General features: G+C 39.4%; 1 protein-coding gene across 1 annotated transcript; it reads right to left on the reverse strand.

Moving 5' to 3' along the window:
* Positions 1-458: 458 nt before the first annotated feature.
* On the reverse strand, positions 459-2,207 carry LOC113708181 (putative UPF0481 protein At3g02645). Its single transcript, XM_027230651.1, has one exon. It carries the CDS (start codon positions 2,205-2,207, stop codon positions 459-461), a length of 1,749 nt encoding a protein of 582 aa, XP_027086452.1.
* Between the last annotated feature and the right edge of the window lie 638 nt (positions 2,208-2,845).

Raw genomic sequence — 2,845 nt, forward strand, 5'->3', positions numbered from 1 at the left:
TTTCACCAATTCGCAATTTTACTCCACTAGATACGCTATTATTGTAGCCTACCGATCATATCAAAACTGAAATTTTAGAGATTAAATTAACACTTTCTTAAACTTAAAGTAAGGAAAATTAAATTAAAAAACTAAGTTGAGACTATTATGAACTATAAGGAACTAGCTAGTTTCCAAAACAGATAAACACAACTACTCACATTATAGGAACAAATAACAACAGGGCACAATTATACTAGCTAGTAATGCATTATTAGCCGATTCCACAAGCAAAATTTAGGTGGTCGTGGACTTAAAAGGCAAGTATGGCTGTGTATTTGTTCGGTTGCATATAGTTGCTAGAAGAATTTTGTCCACTTGTACAGGTTGATGTTTTGACAAGAGAAATGATGCACATGTTAACACACCTACACCCATGCAATCCCACCAAACATAACCGTACCTTCTCCATCCAGCATTTAACTATAATAACGAAGAAATTTGCGTGGTTTCAAGAGTTCAGCTTTGGGTGCCAGGCTTAGAAATGAAGAATCCTGCAAAGGAAGATCTGCAGTCTCCCTGGTAGTCCCGAACCACGGCCCGCGATGACAGTTGTAAATATCACAAAACGTTTGCAGGAAAAGCAGAAGCACCACAAACACAGGCCAAATTCTCTTCACAAAATTCAAGAAAGCGAGAGCCCATTTCTTTATCCAGTTACAGGCCTTCACTATTGGGACGTTGTCATAATCTTCGTTCGTGTACCTGCCGAAAGCATCAATAAAACTGGACTTATTGCCTAGCTTTTCCATGGTTTTTTTTATCGACTTGAATAGCTTGACTACATCTTCATCTTTCAATTGCGTTTCGATGACCTTGGCATCCTTGAGCAGCTGCACATCTTTTTCAGTTTTTATGATAGCACACATCAGACCCATATGCTCTCTGACTTCTGATTGCGGCCCTTGTCTGGCATCCTTATATGCTGCTTCAAACGCCAGCAAATTTCTCAATATGACTTCCGAATTTGCATGCAGAGTCATCATTGGGAGGTATACTACCTTCTTAATTTTGTCAAAAACAATGTTGCCAAAGCCACATCCAACTGGAAGGGCATGAAATGTTATCTTAGGAATATTGTAGAGTTCTGAAACAGAATGAACTTTATCCAAAGCACTGGCCTGCTTCATCTCACTGGAACTCACAGCCTTCCCGATACCTTGTACAGTCTTGTCGAACCATGTTGGCACTCTGAGACCTCCATCTTTATAAGCCGCTGTTAAAGAGTTTATTTCCTCAATTGCCCGGATGAAGAACTCTCCGGCTTGCCCCCCAGCATATACCAGAGAATCCCCTGTTTGCCGCAGTATATTAGATACTGCGGATTCAGCTTCCGCTGCAGAGTTTATTTCCACAGTTGATTGCATCGAGGATGCCAGTGATTGGCTGGTAATAGAGTCCGTTTCCTCGGTTGATCCTGGGACGAATTTACGAGATTCTATTATTACAGCTAACTTCCTGCCCACAGCGAACTTATACATAAAATGCAGCAAATGTTTTGGAGGACCCCAAATCTCTCTCATATAATCCCTGTCATCGTCGGCCAATTTCACTGGAGATAGTTTGCTGACGAATTCGTAGAAAATATCAAACAGACTAGTCAGCAGAGTGAACTCCTCTGCCAGAGTCTCATCCCGTAACACTAGATCAATCAGAGTAATCGGGATTTGATTCTCGAGCATCATCATATCTGAAATCATCAAACTGGGTTCCACCTCCTCCTCCTCCCCTGGCTGTTCCTTATAATTCTCTAGAACATCAAGAGCATGAAGCAAGCATATGGAGTCCACAATCACAATCAGTATTAAGGTTTCCTTGTCGAAATCAAGGTAGCTGCCATAACATGATTGGATTCTCTCTTCAAATGGCCATGGAAGGCTCTTAAGAAGTTCCATGATTCTCTCGAGTTCAACGTTATGGACACTGAGTGCTGCACGCTTTATCCAGAGCATCTTCTCCTGAAGTTCGGGACGGCAGTGATGGAATGGTCCGAGGCCTAAACTCTGGGGAATATAAGCCTCAGGCTTGGTGTCCTTCAAAATTTTGGAAAGTTGAAAAATGCTTGGACCACTTGGTATGGTTTCTAGGGAAGTTTTGTAAGCAAGTATCATGTAGTTTCTCCAGTTATTTTCACTCTCTTTTGAAGCGAAAAATGTACTGGACAACATGTTTGCTGATTGCTATAGGTTTGAGACAAACTCAGTTAGCAGTCTTGTGCTTTTATAATGGTGATGGAACATGGGAGGATTATGGTCCTGCAAGTTTTTGTGAAATCTTTAGTTTAGTTTATGCAGTATCAATGATGGAGCTTCAATTACAATTTCCTAATAAAAAAAAAATATTAGGACTAACATGGTTCAAAATTGGCGGCTTAGGAAACCAAAAATGATTCACACCGGTCTTAATGAATTGTTTCTGCCGTGATTACTAATTTATTGTTTGTATAATGTTATGCTCTATCTTGGTGATTTTGAAATTAATGTGCATGATTAAACTTTTCTAAAAGTTGTTACATTATTTATTTAGGATTATGCTGTCTTCTTCAAGAGATCTGGTTGCCATTCAAGTGGCTGAAATTATACATTTGAAAATCACAAGTGGAACAATCCTTTGTGAAGGCATAAATTTTGTGGTGGGGTTCTTTGGTAGGTGTAACAATCCTCCCATTGTCTGATCCTTGACTTAATTTAATAGCAAACACAAAAAAGATAAAAAGCATAAAGTTGAGACAAATAGTTAGGTCAATCCTAAAATTTTGTCCATGACAAAAAACCAAATTAGGAGTTTAAAACTCTCAACCTGAGGA

The sequence above is a fragment of the Coffea arabica genome, chromosome 9c (assembly GCF_036785885.1).
Source record: "Coffea arabica cultivar ET-39 chromosome 9c, Coffea Arabica ET-39 HiFi, whole genome shotgun sequence".
Lineage (NCBI taxonomy): Eukaryota > Viridiplantae > Streptophyta > Magnoliopsida > Gentianales > Rubiaceae > Coffea > Coffea arabica.

What these genes read in the sequence shown, in the direction of transcription:
- LOC113708181 (XM_027230651.1), bottom strand. Translation starts at nt 2,207, where the DNA reads ATGTTGTCCAGTACATTTTTCGCTTCAAAAGAGAGTGAAAATAACTGG.